We start from the raw sequence: 20,943 nt of genomic DNA on the forward strand, positions 1-20,943 counted from the left end.
CCCGCCCACGTTCCCTTCCCCCCATCCCCCTATATAAGCTTTCTCCTAACAAGCTTACGGGGAAGGTGGATGTTAGGGTTTTTACCAGTGACCTTCCCTGATATCTGGCACCTGATATTAAATGTGCACCTGGACTCCAGTCCCTGTCTGCTCTTTGGCTGGGTGGTGACAGGTAGCTCGGACACTGGACGCGGGGGACATCCGTTTTCAGTCCTGCCCACCCTGCAGGGCTCAGTTCAATGCTGCCTGGTCCAGGAAGCAGCTCCGTTCCTCCCAATGGGAAACAGTCTCTTTGCTGGGTCAGTCCCTCCCACCCCACTCCTGGCTCTCCGCACTTCCTTTCCCGGAGTGAAGGTATTTGCAAATTCTGCCCTTGTCTGATCACTGCCGGTAGATCCTCAGGCGAATCCACATTCATGTTCAGGTCCTCCAGGGCTTGGCGCAGGGGTTACAGAAAACCGGAGAAGAACCAAGCAATACTTAGAGAGATGGAGTTACATTTATTACGCGCGGGTCCAGAGGAAAATGTCTCTCAAATTCTGGGCCCCCTAAATGGAGGAATTTTCCCTATTTATATGTTTTTACCTTCTTTGTCTCCCAAATATGGGGTGTTTCCGGCCCCCTCTGCGAGTTCTTGAAGAGCCCCTATGTGCTGGGGCTTTGAGACCTCAACCAAAGGCCTGGCCTGGTGCCAGCACCGATAACTTCGTCTGGGGAAGGTTTACTGGCCTCTCTGAAGTGGGAGTAGTCTCATTTGCCTTATTGTTTAAGCAAGCCAGCATTTACAGAAGCCGGATAGCAGGGTTAACATTTCAAACAGCAGGTTTTATATAAGATGGGTGCTTCACAGGGAGACCTCTCATTTGCTGAAGGGTCATGTCCTTCCTGGCACCCCTACCCCTCGACCCAGGAAGTGTGTCTGGAGAACCCACTGGAAGGACCTTCCAGGCTCTCCCCTTTCATCAGGGAAGGTAGGCTCGCCTCGTCCACCTCCAGGAGTCGTTTTGTCGGGCTCTCGTGAAGCCTGCCCTCACGGGCAGGCCCGTCCTGGCCGCACTGCCCTCCGAAAGCCGGAGGCCGCCCGTGTGCTGCCCGCCTTGGCCCTGAGCATGTTCCGTCTTGCACTGCTGCCATGGCACATGGAATAGCTGTTTAGAGCTCAGACCGGCTGTGTGACGTAAGGCAATTTACGTAGCCTCTCTGTGCTTCGTTTTCCTTATCAGTAAAGAAAAGACAATTACAGGACCTCCCTTGAGAATTGAAACAGGACAGGTAAAGCTGGGAGGACTCAGTCCTTCGAGGTGTTATTATTATTGGTTATCTCTTCATTCATTCATACGAGCATCTGTTGAGCACCGGATACTAATGCCAGATGCTGGGGGACTTTGGTGAGTGAGTCACAATACCTGGGGGAGGCATAATCTTACACCCCGGATTCCTAATCACATTTAAACTCCCGAGAGCTAAGGTTGGGGCATGGCACTGGTGCTTGTATTTAATCAATGTTTGCTGAATGCATGCTTGGATGAATGTGTTAATCATCCGTGAATGAGTGAACAGTGCAAGTCTGGCCCAGGAGTGCGTCTATGGAAATTTCAGGGGATTTCTCTAATGGGGCTGGCCCTCTATGGTTCCAGCTGACGGAGGAAGCGCACACTGCCTGGAGGAACCTTCCCTCCTCAGGCTGTCAGGGAATCTTGCTTCTGGCAATCCCAGCAGGTACCTGGGCCCCTCGCCTCTGTGCGCCCACAGCGCCCTCTGCTGTCTCTATTGAAGCACGTTTCCCTCTTGGCCGAGGTTCTCAGGACAGCTTGCAGGGACAAGGTACCCAGAGGAAGCTGGTGAGGCTGGCTGGGCCTGAGAACACCAACAGCACCACCTGTAGGGCGGCGGTGGCAACTGACACTAGGGCGGGGTGGAGGCGGTGGCCAGTGGGAGCCTTCGGAATGAAGGACAGCTGGCCCACAGCCTCAGGCCCCGGTGGCCACCTGGGAAATGGGAACAGGTGCTGCTGGACCCACCGAAGGTCCAGGAAATGGGAATCTCACGTGACAACTCCTGCTTATAAAAGTTGTCAACCGGTTTTAAAGGAAAATAGGACATTGACAAGGGAGCATGGTGCATGGTGGACGGACCATGATGCAGGCGGGCGGTGTGTAACCTTCGCTCGGCCTCAGAGGCCTTGTCATCCCCGCTCTGTGGCCTGACCCACCGCTGTGTTCCCAGGGCAGGGCCCGGCGGGGTGGGCATTGGATGAACGTTTGTTGAGTGAATAGACGCAGGAGCACAGGGCCACAGGAAGAAAGGAAGGAGGGAGCATGAAAGACCGGTGCTCCGTTGCCGTGTGACTCTGCAGTGCCGTGGCCTGTCACCATGCAGTGTTGATCCAGGATGAAAGGAAAGTGAGGGTGGGCGGGGAGAACAGGAGCAGCAGCTGGCGGCAGGGAGCAGCTGGGCAGGGCTTTCAAATAGACGGGATCCCCTGTGAGCAGTGGGTTCCCTTGTCTGAAGGCCACAGCAGGCCCCAGGGTTCCAGGCTAGCCCAGGCTCGGGGGAGGCCAGGGCTGAGCCGTGGAGGTCCTATCAGACAGGCTGCTGTTGGCTCCATCAGTAAGTGCCCCACCCCACCCCCACCTGGCCTTCTCGCTGCAGTCCCAGGCCAGAGGTTGGAATTAGGGGTGGTAAAAAAAGGGGAAACGCATCGCCTCCTGCTAGGGCATACATTGGGCAATAGTCCTGGTTCTGGACAGTGACTCTTGAGGCTGCCACTGGGAGAAAAGGTATGGCTGCCTTGGCTGTGTTAAGAACCAATCAGTGTACAAATGAGCAGGCAAAGCTGCTGTAACCCCACCCCAAACATTGGACCCCTTTCCCTCCCCACATCCCTTCCCCTCCCCGCGCCCCTTCCCCCACCTGTGTGTGCCCCTCTCCCTCCCCGAGCCCTGCTGTTGTCTTTCAGGAAGTCTTGCCCCTTCTGAGTTGTCCATGTTACAGCAGGTGTTACAAGGGGGTGTAAAGCCGGGCACACCGTGGGCCTTCCCCGGCCTCTGCCTTTAGCCTATGGGAGGGACGCTGGCCGAAAGCTCAGAGTGGACTGAGGGGCTGGGAGCTGGGTGCTAGTCCTAACTCTGCCCCACTTGCCGGGTGGGCTCTGGAAGCTATTTCCATGTCGGGGCCTGTTTTCTTACCCACTCAGCGTGCAGGTGGGTCGGCTGGCCTTTGGGTACTGTCTAGCGCTGACAGCAGGCTCCCATGGGACCTTGGTGGGCCCCACGAATGCTGCAGGCCTGGGGGCTCACCTGCTGCTCCCCAGCTGGTGAAGACAGGCCCCCCGCCCCACAGGGCAGTGGAGCCTGGGGCCCTTCCAGCTGCACTCAACCTGCTGACTCTGCCTGCTGCCCCTGCCTTCCTCCTTGCTGCCCTGTATCTCACGGAACCTAGTCTTTGTCCTCATGATGTCCCCGAGGTTCCAGGTCCTTCCAGCAGTTTCTGGCGAGTATCTCAGAGTCTGCTGTTGTCTCCCTCTGCCTCTCGGGAATCCCTTTGAAGTATACAGCCCTGTAGAGACAACGAAGGGCTCTCCCACACTTGACCATGTTGGCGTTTTAATTGCAGGCCTTTGGGTCGGTCTCGGATTATCCTCTCCTTGAGAGTGGGGTTCTCGTGCTTACTCAGCCCTGGATGGTACGCTTTGCCTCCGAGAGACATCTGATAAACGTTTGCAGATTAATATGTGACTGCCTAGGTTTTGATGCTTAGAGATTGTTATTTCCTGTAATTAGGAAGTAGTGCAGCATGGGAGAACACAGAGGAGGAGGAAGGAAGTGGGAGGTGTGATGGAGACTGGGAGATGGAGGAGATTCCTGTGGGATTCCCAGAGTGCGTGCTGCCCCCTAGTGGCCTTCCTGCATCACGACAGCTTGTGCCAATCCTTGGCCTGCTTCTCGATCAAGACTTTTTTTTGCACTTGAGTATCTCAAAAAGTTTTTGTCTCTGTAGGTTACATTTATTAATATTTATAAATTTAACATTTTAAAATATTTATTAGTCCACCTAAAATAGTATTTGTAAACCCAATTTATGGTGACACATTTTTAATTTTTAAAATACAAAATAATTATTTTTTTTCAAAGAAAGCCAGTGAGATGAGTGACTTTATATAAAAATACAAATTTTTAAATAAAAATTTTTCGCACACCTCTTCAATATGTGGCTTAAAATAAGATCGTTGGATTCTCATATCCATTTCTGTATTCAATGTGTTGTATATGTTGTTTAGATTGGAAATAGGAAGAAAATCCAGCCTCACACAGACAAGTACTTGGAGAATAGAGAAATATATTAATAGTCTTTAAATATCACCATGGGTATTGTTTTTTTAATAATTCACCCAAACTCAACAAGCGGAGGTTCCTTAAAGGTTAGCTGCCATGTGGCATCTGAAACCATATCAATGAACCCTTTGTACTCAGTCAAATTAGAATCCCTTGGTCTATCATGAAATGTGAACAGGTCCTTTATCCAAGCATGGCTTTGTAACTTCATGGGTGGTCCCTTGGGAAGTAATCATTCACTGAGTTAGTCTCATTTCCAAATGCTGACCCATTTCATGATCTACACACAGGGCAGGAAGTTCCCAGGTGTGGGGCAGGACTCCCAGGGCCCATGGGCATCCCCAGGTGGGCCGGGAGCTTGGGCAATCTTGCTCTTTCCCAGGGAGGAGGCACCTGGCTTATTCACAGGGCGGGTCCCTTCTCTCAACCCGAGTCTGGCTTCCCCAGTCCTTCTCAGTGCCGTGGAGGGAGCAGGCTCGGAGCCTCAGAACTCTGCCCTTCTCTCGACTTTTTATAGGGACCCAGCTTTCCTCCTCTCTGGGAGGCCAGAGCCCCAGGCTTCCTTCCCAGGAGGAGAGCCCTCTAGTGAAGGGAGAGTGAAGGGCAGAGGAGGCAGCTACTGAAGGAGGGCAGGGCAGAGGCCAAGCCTGAAAGAGAGGAGCTGCCAGCCAATGAGGGGTGAGCCTCCTGCACCCTGACCTGCATGGGATCCCAGGTATTTCTGTGTGTGGGTGTGAGTGCTTTTTCTTGGAAGGGCCTGGACTCTATCAGGTTAAAATGTTAACAGAGTGAAGAAAGTTGCCTTGATCTCCCTCCCCTCTTGAATTCTTTCTCCTAAAAAGAAAATTTTCTCTATTGGCTGTGGGTCCTGGGCTTACTGCTACCCAGTTTCTTCTCTTTCTCTCTAGCCCTGAATCTTTATGCATTATGTCTCACTTGCCTCCTTTTCTGAGGCCCAGTTTCCTGATGGTAAGAGCGGGTATTGTAGGGCACTCTGAGGAAATTTAATGGAATGTCTGTGGAGTCTTTCCAAAACACCTGGAACATAGGATATGATCAGAAAGTGGTAATGGTTACTGTAATTAGCATCTGTCAGAATTTTTTTGGGTGAAGTACCTCATACCTCTGACTCTTAAATAGAGCTGGAGATGAAGCCAGTCCTACCCCTACTTATAGCTTACTGCTTTTGAGCCTCATTGTGTTCACTTACAAAAGTGGGGTTAATAAGATCTTATAGGAACTTTTATATAAAAGCCTAAGCGACTGAACAACCAAATGATCTGTCGCTATGACATGCACTGACCATTAGGGGGTAGACACTCAATGCAGGAGCTGCCTCCTGGTGGTCCGTGCACTCCCACAGTGGGAGCACTGCTCAGCTGACCAACAAGAGCCAGACACTGGGCTCATGGCTGGCAAGCACAGTTGCGGCATGAGTCTCTCCCACCTCCGCAGCAGTGCTACCGAGCAGTGGCAGGCGCAGAGGGGCCGGGATGAGCAGGAGCGTGGCGCCCAGCCCAGGCTTAAGCTCCTCCCAGGCCACCTGCCGCTTGGTGCACTACTATATCCCTTGAAGGGTCCCAGATTGAGAGAGGGCGCAGGCCAGGCTGAGGGACCCCACTGGTGCACGAATCCATGCACTGGGCCTCTAGTTAAATATAAAATCACAGAACTAGTTGTAAAAACATCTACATAGTCACTAAAGGGTTTTAGAAGCTGTTATTTTCTATACTGGAAGGCCTAAGATGAGGCACTGTGCTCCCCTGGGGCATCAGAAGCTCCCAGGGTCACAGGTGGTGGCTAGACAGAGGTACTGGTGCCCTCACCTTTCCTGAGCCCCAGCTGAAGATCAGGCACTGTGTTGGGGACCATGAGAAGCCTGGCCAGGTGCTGGCCTGGGAGGCAAACAGGACACCATGCAATGGTGTACCCCAGTGGTGGGCAAACTGCAGCTCACGAGCCACATGCGGCTTGTGAGCCGCGGTTTGCCACTCTGTTGACTAATGAGTTTGCCGACCACTGGTGTACCCCATTTGAAGAGCGAGCACGGTTGGATTAACTGTCAGTGTCTCTCCCAGGGCCGTGGTCCACAATCTTCTCATTGGTGTTCCGGGACCACGTGGGGATGCTGCTGTGGCTGCTTGTCTTCTCAGCTCTGAGTCTCCAGGCCTGGGGTAAGTTTTTTTCGTTGGGTCAGAAGTGCTTTGGGCATAAGCCCCAGCTGGTTTCACTTGCAAATTGTCCTCTCCAGGCTTATCACTCTTTCCCACCAGTCCTATGTTCCCCTTGTGAGCTCAGCTCTGGTCCCTCCTCCCTGCTGAGATGGGCTCTAGTTCTCAGCCTGCCCAGCCTGCCCAGCACACCTCATCTGCAGTGGTATGGTCATGGATATGACTTTACAAAAGAGCAGGATCTCAGCCTTGGAGGAGACTCTCACTGACCTTGTCTTATAGACAGAGAAAAGGCCACAGTGTGGCATTGACAAGGGCATCTCTCCATGGTCGTCTGACAACGTTGGGGAGGCTGCAGAGTGTCGTGGTTATGAACATGGCTATGGAGCCAGACAGCTTGGGTCAGAATCCAAGTCCGTGGCTTAAAACATGTATCATCTTAGACAAGTAATTGAATTTCTCCGAGCTTTAGTTGCTCATCTGTGTAGAAGGAGTAGTTAATTTGCTTTGCTTATCTTATAAAGTTGTTTTAAGCCACAGATCTGATAGTGCCCTTGAAAATGCTTTGTAACCTTCAGAGCTGGCCTGTGGGAGGTGATGTTGGTGACATTGCTGGTTCTAGTGGTTATTGTTCCCATGATCTCAGAGGCTGGCCAGGCAGAGGGGGATGAGGCATGTTTGTAATGACGAACCCCCAATTAATCCTGTCTAAAACATCCAGTTTGTGAGGGCAGTCACAGCAGTTGGAAATTTTCTGTATTTCAAGAACCTTGCCTGGACCAATAGGTTGTGTGTGTGTGTGTGTGTGTGTGTGTGTGTGTGTGTGTGTGTGTTGCTCAAAATGATGATGACTATTTTGGTGTGTGAGATTCTGATGTATTGGTTGAACTGCTCAGATAAGGGGATGGAGAGACTGCAGAGCCTCTGGAATGGGGGAGGGTTAGGGAGGGTGGGAACCTGAAGGCCTCACTGGGGCAGATGTGAGAGGCCAAGGCAGGGTGAGGCCTGAAACATTTCTGCCTTGTTTCCTGGAGGAAGTCAGGGGACTTGGGGAGACTGAGAGGCTGTGGAAGGTTGAGGGGGGAAGAGGGTGCTGCGGGGTGCGGGGGGTAGGGGGCAGAGCCCATGCCTATGGGGTGGTCCAGGTGTTCTCTGAGGACCAGCACCAAGCACAATGTTCCTTTGTAGGGTATTCTCCTCAGTTCTCCTGGAATGAAACCCAAGCCAGAGAAGTGTCAGAGCGGCTTGTGGACCTGTTTGTGGGCATCTCGCAGCTCATTCGCAAGGGTCGCAACGGTGAGCTGACTTGGGGTTGACTGGGGCTTCTTCGGGGAATGTTTCTCAGGACTTCACTGCGGCTGGTGGGGGGTGGGGTGGAGTCCCAAGAGGGGCATTCACAAAGGAGTGTTGTGGATGGACTTGAGCCCTCGGGCAAAGGGGAGGTCCGGGCAGGAGAGAAGACCTGGGGAAGAGACAAGGCCCTGTCCCCAGCTCTCAGCAGTAGGATAGAGACCCCCTGCCCCTCAGAGAACTCCTGGAGTCCCCAAGACGGACACAGACAGGGAGCCTCAGGGGGTCTGGGGGCCCAGTGGGCCTCTCACAGCCCTGCCCACAGTGACTTTTCATGTGAAAGAGAGAAAGCTACATACCTGATGCTCATGGGGCTTCCTGGTGCTCTGGACCCGGGGCTCCCTAGTTTGAGGACAGTGACGGACTTTCCTGAGAGTCACCTTGTTGGGGAGGGACAGACCGAAGACACAGAGACACGGGCAATGCCAGTGAGGACAGCACATACTAGGCATCCACGTGAGGTCTTCAAGAGAAGGCAGCTCGGGACCGGGTTGGGTGCGAGTGGTGCTGGGGCTGCTTTCCGCAGGCGGAGGGGGAAGCCGGCCAGAGAGGAGTTAAGGGTGGATAGCCTCTAGGGAAGCACAAGAAGCCCGTGTTGGGAGAACAAGGCCACCTGACTTCCAGCTGAATACAGAGTCCGATGGGGAATTTTTTTTTAGCCTAAACAGACTATGGAGATGTGAAGGGGAGGCTGTGGGTGGCAGGAGAGGCCCTGAGTTGGGAGGATGAGGGTGGCGTGGGCCGCGGGCCAGGGGAACTGGTAGGAGCTGCAGCATGCCATCCTTGCGTTTCCTTCTGCAGATGTCCCCACCATTGTTTCCCGCAAGGAGTGGGGAGCGAGATCTCTGACTTGCTGGGCCCAGCTGACCCCACCTGTGGCCTATGTCATCACACAGCAGCTCACGGGCATGGAGTGCCAGCAGCAGGACGTTTGCAGCGAGAAGCTACGGGGCCTCCAGTCCCATTCCGTCTACACCAAAGGCTGGTGCGACATGGCCTACAAGTAAGAGCCGCACTCAGGTTACCCTAGTGAAAGAGACTCCGACCGGCTCTTCTCTCTTCTCCCATCTTCCCTTTGTTGTTGCTCTAAATAAAACAAGCACAAAATGTTAAAACACAGCTGCCCCTCCTCCTGAGGATGGGTGAGCGGGTTCCTGTTACCGGTATTTGCCATTCAATCCACGTGTCCCTGCCTGGCAGCTTCCTGATTGGGGACGACGGCAGGGTGTATGAAGGTGTCGGCTGGACTATCCAAGGCCTGCACACCCAGGGCTACAACAACGTCTCCCTGGGCCTCGCCTTCTTTGGCGCCAAGGAAGGTAACGGTCATCCCCCTGGACCCTCTGCTGGAGAGTTCTCTATACTCTCTTCCTTCACTCCATTGTCTCCACGCTCCTCTCTTTTCTTTCTCTCTCTTTTTTTTTTTTAAATTATAGAATTTTTTTGAGCCAAACTGACCACCTTTGCTGGGGAGCAAGATCTCAAACGTCCCCCACACGCCTGTCTTTTCAGCCTCCATCACCCTCTCTCGGAGTCCTTTCCTCGCTGGGACTCCATGGCATGGCGTCCTTTGTGTCCTCTTCCTCTTCTCTGTGAGGTTGCTGTCGCCACTGGGGAGCTCACAGTGCTGCCGTCACCTCGGTGTCTGAGGTTGTGTGACACTGAGCCTGCACAGAGGCAGGAAAGCGAGGGTTCTCTCTTCCTCCAGTGGCTCCCTTTGGGAGGACCCACCCAGAAGCAGGCAGGCAAGGAAGTCTGAGAAATGTCCTTTGTAGGTGTGTAGCCCCCTGTAAACCAGAGGGGAGCATGGGGCCGGGTGGAGTGGAGAGCTAGTAGATAAAGTCACAGCATGGACCGCAGAGGGGTTTCTGTGAGAATTATAAGAGTGAGCGGGTGAAAAGAGCAGGTGCCACACGCATGACTGTGGGAGCTGTTAAGCAAGGCCTGTCACACTTTTCTCCATGCTAGGTGTGCCTGACTTGTCAGGTGGGCCTCTCTTTGCGTGTAGATTTTATTGCCTCCCAACTCTTCCACCTAGAGATGGAGTGGATACAAGTCTTAGTTTGGTCCCTGAAAGAGGTCACAAACTTGGCCTCCAACAGCTGCCCAAGTAGTTCTTTGCCTCTTAGTACCACTGTCCTAGCTCCTGGACCAGTTTCCTCTCTTCCCATCCATCAGTTATTCAGGCTCAGGTGGTAACCTTACCCTCCCTCCTAGACCAGACTGGAGTTTCTTGCTGACAGTTTGGTGATCCATGTCATCCTCTTTCAGGCAACAGTCCCAGCCCAGCTGCCTTATCGGCCGCAGAGGACCTGATCTTCTACGCCATCCGGAAGGGACACCTGTCACCCTGGTATTTTCAGCCCCTTCTCTTGAAAGAAGAGATGTGCCTGGCCTATCAGCAGCCAGCAATGCCCAGGAGAGGTGAGGTCCCCCATCCCACCTCCTCCCCCTCCCAGTGACACCCAGACACGAGGGAAGGTTTTTTTCCTGTTGGTGTTCATTGATTTCTTGGGACCCAGAACACCACATGCCGAGACCCAGAAAGTTCTGAGAGTGTACCTTCCTGACGACCTCCTCTCCTTCCCACTGGAATGATATGGCCATGGAGCCATTCTTGACACAAGTATGTGTACACACATTTTCACTCCATCAACAGGTACTAGTATTTCCTGAATACCAGACACTCTTCTAGGTACGGAGGATACAACCATGAACAAAACAGACAACTTCACATTTCAGTGAAGAAAGACCCAAAATGAAGAAATCGACAAGCAAAATGCATATGCTGTCAGGTGGCAGGAAGGCTATAGAGAAAAACAAAGCATGGTCATGGGGCAGTAAACATGTATATATATTTGTGTATACTACGTGAGTACACACACACACACACACACACACACACACACACACACACACACCTTTCTAAATGCAAAACTCAGCCAACCTGCAACATGACCACAGGGTTGAAAAAAACCTGACTTCACAGATTATGCTGACATCAGAGTGAATATTTCAAGAAACTGGATAATAAAAATCACAACCTATTTGGGAATGAGCAAACAGCAACCTAAAACCAGTACAATTAATAAGCACTTTCAATAACTTAGCACACTCTCTGCTAGAGTGGATCTTTTCTTGGACTCAAGTATATATATATATCCAAGGGACCCCACCAGTGCATGATTGAGTCCAGGGAGGGATGGGGGAAGTTGGCCAGCTGGGGAGGGACCGCAGGAGGGCTCCAGGGAGTGTCCGACCTGTCTCACTTAGTCCCTATCGGCCAGACCCCAGCAGCAAACTAACCTACCAGTCAGAGTGTCCGTCCCCTGGTGGTCAGTGCACACCATAGCGAGCGGTTGAGTGGCCTTAGCATATCATTAGCATATTATGCTTTGATTGGTTGAATGGCCGACTGGACGACCGGATACTTAGCATATTAAGCTTTTATTATATAGGACATTACTCTTCACTCAAGGATATGTTTGGATTGATTGATTGATTGATTGATTGAAAGAGCAATACATCTATTGGTTGCCTCCCATATGTGTCCTGACCTGGGATCAAACCCACAACCTAGGTGTGTGTCCTGATTGGGAATCAAACCCCCAACCTTTCCACGTTTGGGACGACACTCTAACCAACTGAGCCACCCAGCCAGGACAAGGATATGTTTATTATTTTTTTTAATTGTACATCTCTAAATAAAGTTTATCTTGCTTTCAGACAAATGCTATCTTCAGTAATGATAATCTTTTCACATTTGTAGTTCTTTATAGATTTCAAAATACTTTCATAGACATGTGATCAGTTCAGAGACACTGATTTCTGCGTATTGGTCCTGTTACATAAAAAGCACACACACCTGCATGTATTTGCAGTGCATATTCAAGCAGGGAGGTACACTTTGTCTTTTAAATGAAATGGCCATGACTCTACGATCAACATTTCTCCCCCTTCTGCTCACACACCAGTTTCCATAGTTGTAATCAGAACCTGTAGATTTTTGCCTCTGTCCATTGGCTGCAGGCCCTTGACCCAGACAATCCCTGTGTGGCCTTTCCCAGGAACCACCCCCCCTACCCTGATGAATGCATGTTAGGATATTCCCATGGTGCCAGAGGGTGGGGAGACCGGGGAGCAACCCAGCCTGCAGTGGTGTGATTTTGGGCACAGGAGCATTCCCATGGCCTTGGTTTTTGTTGTTGTTGTTTCAAATTTAAATTTATTTTTTCCATCACCTCTTATCCCTTCTATGCCCTCTACCACCTCCACCCATCCACGGTCTTGGTTTTTCACCTCACCGCAGCTTGCCCCGGCATCATCCCACGGTCAACTTGGGAAGCCAGAGAGACATACTGCCCTCAAATGAGCCTCCCAGCCAAATATGTCATCATCATCCACACGGCTGGGGCAACCTGTAACACATCCATGGACTGCCAGACTCGCGTCCGAGACATACAGTCCTACCACATGGACAGACTGAACTTCTGCGACATTGGATATCAGTAAGTGGGATCCATGGCAATGGGAACCCTTCTCCTCAAGGCTTACAGGAAGGAAGGCTCGGAGAGGAACCGACATTACTGAGCCCTTCCTTTGTACCAGGTGCTTTACATAAGGCAGCGTCTTTTATTTGTGCAAGACTCTGGACTATCATTCAGACATAGCTACAGGTTAGCTCTCTCTCCTGGGAATAGTCTCCTCTAGGGAAGACTGAAAAGAAGACATTGGGAGCAATAGTGATAAAGCAAAACTGCGAGACCCTCAGGGGAGACCACTGACGGGTGGTGCCTTTTTTATGCAACCCCTTCCAACTCTGAGGGACACAGGCCCTGCTCAGCCTCTTCCTCCATCTGGCCCAACCCCAACTTGCTCCCTCTGATGTTAGAGCCCTGCCATGCCTCTGGTACTGTTACTCCATTTTATGCACACAGGAGCTTTTAACCTCTCTGGGCCTCTTTAGCCTCATCTCTACAATTGGGAAAACAATCTATATATATAAAAGCCAAGCAGCCGGAATGACTGAAATGACTGGTCGCTATGATGTGCATTGTGGCCAGCCAACCTCCTGTGGCCCCTCCCCCCAGCCAGCCCGGCCCCCGATTGCCCGACCTCACCCCCCAACCCCCGCATCGGGGGCAGGGGCAGCTGGCTGACCTCCCGCAGCCCCTCCCCCTGGCCAGCACAGCCCCCAGTTGGCCCCCTCCCACCCCAATAGGGCAGGCTGGCCAGACCCCACACGTGCACACATTTGTGCACCGGGCCTCTAGTACCATATCTACTTGAAGAGAGAGAGAGAAATCAGAATGTTCTCTTTTGGTTCCTTTAATGCCTGGTCTCTCATAAAAACACACACTGAGCTAATGGAATAGCAGAAGCTAAATAGAAGATGCCTTGGAATTTCATAGAAGGGATGTAAGGTGAGAAGATGACAAATTGCAATCATTCATCTATGACTTAATCATAACAGCTTTTGCAAAGTTTCAAGGAAGAGAACATGTCAAGAAGAGGGTCAGTGTAACCTGGAACAAAAACACGTTCCCATTGTACTAATGTCGAGGCGGTCACTGGTCACCTTGGGGAGGTGAGATTCCGTGGCATTGTGGGGCGAAAGGCCATGTCACAGTGGGGGACTGAAGTGGCTGTTATTATTGCTTGTCACGGTCTGACCTCACTTCTCGGGTTCAGAGATTGTGATTGTCTTTTTGTTTTTGTTTCTCTGTTTTTTTCTCTGTGCACATTGGCACATAAGAAATGTCCATTCAACATGTGATAAGTGAATGGGAGAATGAATGCATGATTCAAGGAGTAAATGAAGCCAATTAATCTTCCCAGCGTGACTTTCTCCGTTTTTCTTTGCCCACTCCTAGTTTCCTGGTGGGCCAGGATGGCGGTGTGTATGAAGGTGTTGGCTGGAATATCCAAGGCTCTCACACCTATGGATACAACGATATTGCCCTAGGAATTGCCTTCATGGGCAACTTTGTAGGTAAGGCATGAGCATGGGGCAGGGGGGGGGGGGTTCGGGTGATGAAACCTCCTGTGAATGTCTGGGGAGCATGGGGGCAAAGGCAACCTTGTGGTGCCTGACAATGTGGGGTACATTTTAGCTTTCAGGGACTCAATCAATACAGGATGCAGGTCACCCAGGAGTCCCTGCCGGGCAGAAAGTTTCCCCCAAATCCACCCATCCCCATTCCCAGTTCCATCTGTCTTTATAACCATGCCTAAGAACATAATCTTTTGCAAACTTTGGTACTTATATGGCTCAGTCAGCAAATGCATCCTCTTCCTTGGTATCCATGGCAACAATGTTGAGGCGCATCACTGCCTGCTATGGCAGAGTGTGGACAGTCGGGGGTGCCCTGCCTGCCTCGCGGTGCCTGTGGAGAGGTGGTGTGCTGTGCTGAGGTTCTCACCCAGCAAAGCTCGGAACCTTCCAGAAGAAACTCTGCAAAGAGGAATCTGGGAACACAGTGACCCTGTTTTCTCTCTGGGCCTGGCTGCCACAGATGATGTGCATTTGTTGGCTATGGTGTGTGTGGGGGGGGGAGGGGGGGCAGAGGGAGGCTGGAATGCAGATGCTTGCCCCTGCCCTAAGCAAGTACCCTTGAGGCTCTGATGATTGGTGGGGTACGTGTTTTGCAGAGAAGCCACCCAATGCCGCAGCGCTGGAGGCGGCCCAGAGCCTGATCCAGTGTGCGGTGGACCAAGGGTACCTGGCTCCCAACTACCTGCTGGTGGGGCACAGCGATGTGAGCGAGATCCTGTCTCCGGGGAAGGCTTTGTACAACATCATCAGCAGCTGGCCTCACTTCAAACAGTGAGGGCCCGGCAGGCTTTGGACAAGGAAGCCGGGAACGCTCCACCTCCATCAGCACTCAGCAAGGCCTCCTCAAACCAACAACACTGCATGGTCTGCAATACTGTCCCCGCAAAGTGCTGTACTTTTTGTTGGTCTTAAAGACACAGTCAAAGTAAACTCAGCACACAGCCTCGCTGCTGCCTCTTCTGCCTCATTCGTGTAAAGAGACCCTGCCCAGGTCCCCTTAGTCATTTAAAGTGTGTTCATACTAACACCTGCCTCCCCACTCCCCGCCCAGAGGGTTGTTATGAGGATGAAGTGAATTAAATGTGTTAGGGTCTTAGAATTTTCAGTTGGCCTATAATAGTGGTTCCATTCAAGTCAGCGGAGGTATTGTTACCCTTGTTACTCTTGTTGCTGTTGTTGCTGCAACTCTCCTGTGGATGGAAGGATTTGCCTTCGTGGGCACCGGTCTCAGCTGTCCTGGGGGAGTTTGGCGCAGGCTGGTGAGAGCAGGCTGACCGCTAACCTTGATGTGAGCAGGGAGGGGGGGGGGAGGGGGGGAGCCTGCGGGGCCACAGGTGAGGCAGGTGTCAGGGCACCCCTGCCAGGTGTGTGTGTGTGTGTGTGTGTGTGTGTGTGTGTGTGTGTAGAGCTCATCTTGTCAGTTGTTTTTCACAATCGTAAGCTTGAAAAGCCAAATGATGCCAAGTGAACTTTTCTTTGGTTCCAGAATAGAACACTAACCTGGATACCCCCCCCCCCCCCGCCCCATTTTACAGAAAAACCAAAGGGCACAGACCTGCTCCAGTCCCCCCAGGGAGGTAAGGAAAGGGGGGACACTCAGATCCTGGGCAGGCACACTTGCTAGCACCCCGCTGGTCAAAGTCGTTTTCTGGCTCCTCCTTTACAGCAGAATAAAGTAAACCATCTCAGCAGCATTTAGGTCTTTCCACTCTCACTCCAACCTCCCCTTTTCCGCAGAATCAGCCCAAGTGGGCAATTCACAGGCTCACCTCCTGGGCCTGGCCCACACTGTCCCACCTCCCTCTGGGCCTCTCCAACACCACCCGGCTTCAAGGCCCTTACGGAGGGAGGCCAGCCCTCCCTGAAGGCTTCCTGCTCCTCCAGACCGGAAATGACACCCCTTCCCCTGGGCGCCCACGGACCTGGCCTGGGCCTTCTGGTCGCTCACCCTCCTCCCGTCCTGGACTTCATGGCTGTGCCTGCACCTTCCTGGTCTCTGTATCCCCAGGTTCACCACAGGCCTGGGTCATGGGGGGTAGTGGGGGTGTCACCCATGTGTCTGCACAATGGAGGGGTAAGATCCACCCCCGCAGGGTGGGGTGAGCAGAGGCAGTTCTTCCCCCAGCCGTGTGGGACTTGGGGGAAGACACGCTCCGGGGCCCAGGTTCCCCCACCCCCATCAGAGGTTTCTGTGACCTTCTCACTGGTAACCGGTAACCGGGGTAACGGGTAACGGCAGCCTGGGGGCCACAGTGGCGGCTATCCCATCAGGAAAGGTTTTCTCCCCAGGCCCCTGCCAACCTTCTCCCTGTGCCCACTGGCTCTTCCTCCGTCTCCCTGGCTTCTTTCTGGCCACATCTCAGGCCCTATTCAGCGCCTCTGCCTCTGCCTCCCTCCCTCCCAGCTTTTGCTCTCTCACATTCTTCCTCTCAGGCTGCCTCACCTGCTGCCCCTCTGCTCCTCGTCTCCTCTGCCTGCCCTCCTGCTGCTGTGACTGTCCCTGTCTTTGCCTCTCTCTTTCGATCTGGAATATGGCAGCGTGGGAGTAACAGTGGGACAAAGGGGGCTGGGACTCCCACCAATCAGCTTCACTGGGCCCCCCAACCAAGCCCTACCTGTCCCAGGGCTGCCAGGAATGCTGGGGATGGAGGGGGCGGGGGCAGGCAGAAGGCCAAGGGTGAGGCTGCTCTGGGGAAGGTACATATTTCCCAGAGGCTCAGAGTCACACAGCAGCGGGACAGGTGTGCTTCTGGCCCAGCAGGTTCTGCTGGGCAGGGCTGGCTGAGGGGAGGGCGAGGCCTCAGTTAGAAGAGCCGGCTCCCAAAGAGGGAGGGTGTTATTACCGGGGAGGGGTGGTGGGGGCGGGAGCTCCTGGGAGGTGTAGCAGGGACTCTGGGGGACATTCCACAGGGGGCTGGAGAGAGAAGTGCCACCCCATGGTAGGGACCCGAGGATTCCCCCTCAGCATGGCCCAGAGCACTTGGTACCCAAGACTGATGTTGCCTGATGGGGGAGGAGGGGCGTATTTCTTACTCATCCTCCAGTGCTCAGCTCACAGGTTCCTTCTTCTAAGAGCCTAGCTTTTGAAGCTCCCAAATTAGCATTCTCCTATTCTGTTCTTCTTTGGTGCTTGCTTATTCATTTGAAATTCTCTCTCTCTCTCTCTCTCTCTCTCTCTCTCTCTCTCTCTCTCTCTTTCCCTCTCTCTCTGTCTCCCCAGGTTTTATTGTCTCACTATCCCACTAGATTATAGGTGCCATGAGGGTGGGGAGCATGCTTTCACCATTCATGCCTGTGCCCGCTCCTGGTGCATGGTAGCTGCTAAGCAGACGTTTTAGACATGTGTGATCACAAGGTCTGGGAGCCGGTGCTATGATCTGATAGTCTATTGATTTGTCCTGGAGCAGGTGCCAAGTGCAGGTAGTTTGTCTGGCCTGTCCCTGCTGAGCTCCCACTGGCTCATCCCATGGGGGAGAGGAGGGGTGGGGGAGGGGAAGTGGCCCCGGGTATGAAGATGGAGGGAGGGAAGGAAACCCACCCTGGGATCAAACCAGGTTACAGACCCCCAGTGCGGACATCCTAAGTGGATAATGGAGAGGGCTGATGCCTGATGACGCGCGGTGACCTTTTTTCTGTGCAGACTCTGTGCTGGTCACGTATTTGTGATTTCATTTCATCCAAGCTCTGCAGGGCAGGGGCTCCCATTGCTACCTGGCAGCTGAGGAAACTGGCCCTGCTTGAGGAGACGAGGTCACTCCGTAAGGCCCCACAGCTCGTGCGTGCATGCCAGTGCCGAGCGGCGTCTGTCCCTTCGTCACACACTATCGGGCTGTCCTCACATTCCTTTCACAGCTGGAAGTGGAAAAAATACCAAGGGGTCCCCTGACTCAGAGTTCACTGAAGTAGTTACTCCCCTCGATTCAATGACAGTCTTCAGTGGGCAAGACGATCCATGTAAAAACCCATGTCAATGGCACAGTCCTGAACTCACGTTGTAATAATAACAACAGCGATGCAACCGGGATTGGTGTGCCTTTTGGTCACATGGTCAGCCCCCCTGGCGTGGTGGGTCTTTCCTTCACAACGGCTATTAGCCCATCTCTCACCCCATCACGCATCACCAGGCCCATTCTCAACCCCAGGGCGGGACTCTGGTTTGTCTTGATGAAGCGTCCTATGAGAAGGGTTTCCTCATAGTTTAAAATTTGTTGCACTCTTTCTGAATTTTGATTTTGTCATCCTCTATGAGCCATCGCTCCCTTCTTTATCTTCAGCATTTTTATTCAAATCCTTCATTACCATCCCTCACACACGTTGGGCAATGAGTGCCAGGCACTCCTACATACATCACCCCATTTGACCCTCCCAAGAACCCAGGGCATTGTGGTCCCATTTCACAGATGAGTAACCCAGGAGATGTGCCCGAGAACCCAGATTGAGTGCCCATCTCCCTGCACCATCACTGCCTGGTGTAGTTTTTCCAGAAATCTACCTCTAGGATTACAGTGACCCTTAGCCACATGTCTCTGCTGTGTAGTGCACCAGCCACCAATGGGACTATCTATCTGACAGGAACTATCTATCATTCAATTCCTGTGATTCTGTGACTGCCAGAGGGAGAGAGGGATTGTGGAAAATATGTGTGTGTGCACACAAGGGCGCATGCGGTGTAGAAACTCCACTGTTCATTACTATTAACCCATTTTTATTATTGAACATCCACAGTCATTGTTTCAGTTATCACCAATCCTATATAATAAAACAATAATGTGCAAATCCACGGAACGGGGGAACCACCTGTCGCTATGACACGCACTGACCACCAGGGGGCAGATGCTCAATGCAGGAGCTGCCTGCTGGTGGTCAGTGTGCTCCTACAGGGGGAGTGCTGCTCAGCCAGAAGCCAGGCTCACCGCTGGTGAGCGCAGCAGTGGCGGGAGCCTCTCCCGCCTCCACAGCAGCGCTAAGGATCTCCCAACTGATGGCTTAGGCGAGCGGGCCTAAGCCATCAGTAGGACATCCCCCGAGGGCTCCCAGACTGTGAGTGGGTGCAGTCCAGGCTGAGGGACAGCCCCCCCCCCCCCCCCAGTACATGAATCTCGTGCACTGGGCCTCTAGTATTCTTATGAATTCCAATCTGAAACTTTTATTCTTGTTTTTCACTAAAAGGCAAGTGTATCCTTGAACTCCATTCTTCTTGGCCCTCTCTCTCTTAGTCTTTTTACACACATGTAATGAGGTTGACATCTCAAGTGTGCATCTTCTGGGATTCTGGCCAACTGAGCTGGATATGGCCGCGGAATCCTACGAGTTAACTTGGACACACCAGCCTGGTGCTGAGCCAGGCACGTAGGAAATGGTGTTGTATTTCTATAGTTGCCAGAGATGACGCGTGGAGGACTTTTCTGACTGGCTTGGCTTGTGGAGGGAGAGCAGGGCTTTGTGATTTGTAGACTTCTGGTGTCAGGAAGTTAAAGGGATGTTGATGCTTAAAATCACAGACAATCTTGGTTTACATTCTGGTTCCAGTGAAGCCAAGGATACTTGTTCAACGCTCTTGGTTTGTTATTCTGTCCAGCTTAGGCCATGGCGAAATTCTCTGGGTTGCCATTTGAAGATGAAAGAAAAAACTTGCAAAATTACAAATAAGTGTGCAATACCCATATGAGCTCACACTGAGTAACGGCAACCCATGTTGCCTTCTCTCAATGAAGTTTTTATCTGGAGGTGGCGGGGGGGGGGGGGGATGAGGTGAGGGAGAGGACCCATAGGGAACCAGCATGAGGTGAGATGGAGCCCTAATAGCCATGGGCTGTGGACCTTCTCCGGGCTCTCTCTCTCTCTCTCTCTCTCTCTCTCTCTCTCTCTCTCTGGGTGTGTGAGTGTGTGTGCGTGTGTGTGTGTGTGTGTGTGTGTGTGTGTGTATGTCTGGAATGTTCTCCCCCACTCCCTCCGTTTTTTTGCCTGGCCAATTTCTATTCATTCTTTAGCATGGACACACACACACACACACACACTCCTGCAGCTGTTTGCGGGGTGGGGGGTGGGAGGGTGGGGTGGGGGGGTGGGGGGGCAGGAAGGTGGGTTAGGGAACAGCAGAACAGAACTGGAGTCCTGCCCTAACGTGGCCAGTAGGTGGTGCAGGTGAGCCAGCTCCCAGACCAGGGCTGGGAGTGGGCAAGCCCTGGTGGGTGTAGGGTGGAGCAGCTTTGCCAGGGGTGATTGCCTGCACTGGCTGCGTGAGGAGGCGGGATGTCCTTCTGGTGCACGTACAGGAAAGAGGGAGACATGGCTGGAGGTGCCAACTTGCTGGGGCACTTGCTGCAGGAGTGGGCCAGGTGTTGGTGTCCTGGTACTTCTGCCCACAAAACTGCTCTGGGCACATCAGGATCCAGCGGCCAGGCAGCCTGTCCTGAGACGTGGAGGAGGAGGCATGCCCGCCTCCCAGATGAGCCCCACACTGCCTGAGGACAACTCTCCCCTTGCTCTGAGTCAGCCTCTGCTCCCACACTCCTCACAGATATTGCTACATTTCACTCCCTTCCCCTCCCCACCCTCTTACCCTCAGCGAACATGGAGGCCCCCCCAGCAGGACCTCTCTCAGCTTCCTGCGACCTCACAACTGTTCCTGCGACCACATGCCCAGAGCTTCCTTCACATCAGCCTCAGCCAGTGATGAGCCCTCTTCTGTAAGGCCCACCTTTCTGCCCCTTCCCTTGATCTCGTCCTTTTCACACCCCTTGGGAATCCCCCCTTTTTAAAATCCTCACCTGAGGATATGTTTTTATTGATTTGTAGGGGAAGGGAGGAAGGGAGCGAGGGTGGGAGAGAGAGAGAAAGAGAGAGAGAGAGAGAGAGAGAGAGAGAGAGAGAGAGAGAGAGAGAGAAACATCGATGTGAGAAATACCAACTGGTTGCCTCCCATATGCGTCCTGACCAGGGATCGAACCTGCAACCTAGGTATATGCCCTGATGAGGAACCAAACCCACAACCTTCTGGTGTACGGGATGAGACTCCAACTAACCGAGCCAG

The 20,943-nt window shown here is 52.7% G+C and overlaps 1 protein-coding gene across 1 annotated transcript; it reads left to right on the forward strand.

Moving 5' to 3' along the window:
• Window positions 1-6,440: 6,440 nt before the first annotated feature.
• PGLYRP3 (peptidoglycan recognition protein 3) lies at window positions 6,441-14,685 on the forward strand (the record flags this gene model as incomplete). The annotated part of the gene is made up of 8 exons (XM_079760890.1): window positions 6,441-6,508; window positions 7,694-7,801; window positions 8,657-8,858; window positions 9,056-9,174; window positions 10,127-10,279; window positions 12,165-12,363; window positions 13,729-13,847; window positions 14,507-14,685. The coding sequence occupies exons 1-8, from the start codon at window positions 6,460-6,462 to the stop codon at window positions 14,683-14,685; spliced, it is 1,128 nt and encodes a 375-aa protein (XP_079617016.1). The 5' UTR covers window positions 6,441-6,459.
• Window positions 14,686-20,943: the final 6,258 nt, after the last annotated feature.

Source organism: Cnephaeus nilssonii (genome assembly GCF_951640355.1).
Source record: "Cnephaeus nilssonii genome assembly, chromosome: 21".
In the NCBI taxonomy this organism is placed as follows: domain Eukaryota; kingdom Metazoa; phylum Chordata; class Mammalia; order Chiroptera; family Vespertilionidae; genus Cnephaeus; species Cnephaeus nilssonii.